This window comes from Ictalurus furcatus, chromosome 12 (assembly GCF_023375685.1).
Source record: "Ictalurus furcatus strain D&B chromosome 12, Billie_1.0, whole genome shotgun sequence".
Taxonomy (NCBI): domain Eukaryota; kingdom Metazoa; phylum Chordata; class Actinopteri; order Siluriformes; family Ictaluridae; genus Ictalurus; species Ictalurus furcatus.
Window position 1 is genome coordinate 5558407 of NC_071266.1, and position 3689 is coordinate 5562095.

General features: G+C 41.5%; 1 protein-coding gene across 3 annotated transcripts in view; it reads right to left on the reverse strand.

The window, feature by feature from the left end:
- The window catches only part of LOC128616141 (inactive rhomboid protein 2-like), a 43058-nt gene extending 41299 nt beyond the window's left edge, over window positions 1-1759 (reverse strand). Inside the window, exons 1-2 of one of the 3 annotated variants that reach the window (XM_053638673.1) lie at window positions 1587-1757; window positions 1248-1376 (exon numbers count right to left, since the gene is read on the reverse strand). In XM_053638673.1, the coding sequence (XP_053494648.1) occupies window positions 1248-1254 (7 nt within the window). In that variant the 5' untranslated portion in view covers window positions 1255-1376; window positions 1587-1757. Of the gene's footprint in view, window positions 1-1247; window positions 1377-1419 lie in introns of all 3 variants that reach the window. The other 2 variants (XM_053638674.1, XM_053638672.1) reach the window with 2 other exon arrangements.
- Between the last annotated feature and the right edge of the window lie 1930 nt (window positions 1760-3689).

Genomic DNA, 3689 nt, shown 5'->3' on the forward strand with positions numbered 1-3689 from the left:
GATTCTTCATGAAGAATAAAACTAAATTAGCAACGGAACAAACGAACACCACAGCACATCCCACGTACCAAGTTCTGCAGGTGTCACAGTGTTATATGGTGCAACTGTGGTTCACATTCAAATTTCAGCAAACCATCTCTGGCACAGTTGCTTACTTATCACAGCATCTATAGATTTAAAAAAAAAAAAAAAAAAAAACCAACCCAAACACACACACCTTACAATGCACCAGTCATATGTACAACTACCCTGCTGCTGCAAAATAGGAAAACGTCTCATCTTTTTAGGCCGTTTAAATCCGAGACGCTTTTTGAGACACCGTCGTCACATTGATTCCTAAAAGCCGAAAGGAAAACTTTCATCCAGTTCACGACGTATTTTTCCACCTCGAACACAACAATCTCAGTTAAGGAGCTCTTGGATTAAAGATGTAGGATTACAGAAACTCTGATTTAATATGTAGTCATAAACCGTTACAAACAAATCCTTCCTTTACGAAAAAACAGGCACTGACTTGTCCAAAATAAAATGATTTCCATGTAAGAATTGTGGGTGTTTTTTTTTTTTATTATTATTGTTTTAAATATACCCACCCACACACACACACACTATGTTGTCTAGACTGAAAACACTCCAAAATATTTTCCTGTAAATTGAAAGTATGTCAATTTAGAAATTCAATTCATAGTGAATTGGCTAGGTTAATTGTTATATATTAAAGTTTATACGTAGCAATGAAAATAGGTTGTGTAAACTGCAATAACGATACAGAGAAGCTGACAATATGACTCTCTGAATGAGGTATTAAAACTGCAGTTTCCAGAACCTGCATTGAGTCAAAGGAGTCGACACTCGCATGGTTCGCTTCGATTAAACGGGTTGGTCCAACAGAATCGAGTCAAGTGACTCGTAACGGGTATCGCAGCTGCTACTGAACCGAAGCGTTCTTTGTAACACAAAGCGTGCTGAGGCAACTCGAAATTTCTCAACACACTTTTACAAAATCCCCCCACATCCTCCATAACCCTTAAACAAAAGAAGAATATGAAGTGACGTGAAGACTATTATCTGCATTGTGGAAAAAAACCGAACTATCGTTATTTACAAACCGCTTCGGTCGGAGCTAACGTTAACGAGTCAGAACTGCTAACAGTGCCCTGTTATTTCTTTCCTAGTCACTTCTCTCATAATATACACCCTTCTATCCAGTTAATTTACCTGAGAGAAACTATTTACACTTTTCTCACCTTCCATATGTGTGTAAATCCTCCAAAAGCCTCCAAGTGTGAAGTTTAGTCCAAAAACCTCGTTGCAGTGTTAAACCCGGGGCATACTGCCCGCACCACCACACTCACTTCCCTCAACTGGAACTTCACCTACAGAAAAACAAACAGAGAGGAATTCAACATCTTGGCCTACCTTTCACAAAGGACTGGCCCTGGTTTAAAAAGCACCGAGTAAGCGCGGTAAGCCAGGAGGAGGCGTGTAGACTTTCCTCTGAAGTCGTGTTTTCGGCTGTATTACACCCAAAAGGGAGCGACCAACAAGTATGGAAGGCCATAAATGTCAGAAACGTCTCAACTCACCTTCTTCGACTCCACACAGAGCCACACTAATAACTACTGAATGTCGGCTTGTGCCGCTAACAAGTTGTAAAAGTTTACCTAACACAAAATCTTTTCCGAATTCAAAACTACTTAAGACACTTCAAGCAAACACGCCACCCTGAAACACATACCAAATATGTTTATACTAGTGTTTTTGTGACGTATTTAGCAATACCAGTTACCATAGAGACCTAAATACACAGGCAAGAGTCCCTGAAAACGCCATAGAAAGGAAAGCCAGTTAAGGGTGCTAAATCTGTGTTGTGGGTAAAATGGCAGATTTCTGGACGGATCAGGGGGCGCACGGTGGCTTAGTGGTTAGCACTTTCGCCTCACAGGGTCGGGGGTTCGATTACCACCGTGGCCCTGTGTGTGCGGAGTTTGCATGTTCTCCCCGTGCTGCGGGGGTTTCCTCGGGGTACTCCGGTTTCCTCCCCCAGTCCAAAGACATGCATGGTAGGCTGATTGGCATGTCCAAAGTGTCCGTAGTGTATGAATGGGTGTGTGAGTGTGTATGTGATTGTGCCCTGCGATGGATTGGCACCCTGTCCAGGGTGTACCCCGCCTTGTGCCCGATGCTCCCTGGGATAGGCTCCAGGTTTCCCCGTGACCCTGAAAAGGATCAGCGGTATAGAAGATGGATGGCTGGATGGATGGACGGATCAGAAAGAATAGGATAAATTATGTATCGATGTGTCCCATCCATTCATCTATCTTCTATACCGCTCATCCTTCAGGGTCGCAGGGAACCTGGAGTCTACCCCAGGGAGCATTGTGCACTAAGTGGGGTACACCCTGGACAGCGTGCCAATCCATCACAGGGCACACTCACATTCACACACTACGGACATGTCAATCAGCCTACCGTGCATGTCTTTGGACTGGGGGAGGAAACCAAAGTACCCGGAGGAAACCCCCGCAGCACGGGGAGAACATGCAAACTCAGAGGCAGGAATCAAACCCCCAACTCTGGCAGTGTGAGGCGAATGTGCCAAACACTAATCACCGTGCGCCCTGTAGCGATGTGTTATTTAAACAAAATTGTTTATTTTGACCATCTACTCTTGTGTTTTGGTTTTAATCGGGATCATCCTCTAACCGTATGCCATTTTCTTTATTCCGTTTCATGTGAAATCGCAACAAATGTTTATACCTTTATTTGCGTAAAAATACTGTTCATAATGTAGGATCTAATAATGGGCTTATCTTACCACATAGCCTACCTTTAAGATGTCTTTCTTATAGTTGTTGAAACTGCTTCAAAATTCTGTAAGCTCTGCACATCTGCTGTCTGCAGTTCTCCGCATAAATGGAAGTCAGCGCCACTGGAATAAAGTTGGGTTGACGTCGGACGTTCCATATTCGCGGATATGCGGAAATTAAGGGACCGTCTCGAAAGTCACATACAAAATTGTTATACACGTTTCTAACTTCAATAGCATTTGAAGGGAATGACTTACAGTCATATAACCAACTGTAAAGTGTTCATGTAGGGGTCAGGTATGACGCACACCTTTTAGATTTCTGATATTTAATAAAATAAACTATTAAATCATAAAGTTGTGCCAAAACAACTTTTGTACAGTCAGTTTCTCAGGAAGTCCATCCTAAGAAAAGAACTCTTGCGTCCCTTATGCTAAATTTGATCCCTCTGTAATAAAAAAATACTCAAACATAGAAATGTTGAGTTGTAAAAGCAATGCCACATGCGGTGAATGAACTGTTCATGTGTAATCATCTAAAACACAACAGACGTGAGCATAGGTGAACACAACATAGGCTGCATTCAAACGGGGTTATTATTTGTATCATATAAATTCCGCCTTCATAATTAAAAAAAAACATTATAGCGTACAGTAGGTTAGACTTTTTCCTAAACGACATGTACAATAGTAAGACATTTGTTCTGTGGGCAAATATTTACTCTTGCTTTACATGAAAAGGTTATAAATTCTAATGAAGTACATGTAGACAAGTACATTTCCTCAAACACTGACACCTACTGGGACAGTTTGTCTAATTACTGTTATGTGAGAAGTGATGATAAACAACAACAACAACAACAACAACAAACAAAAAAGC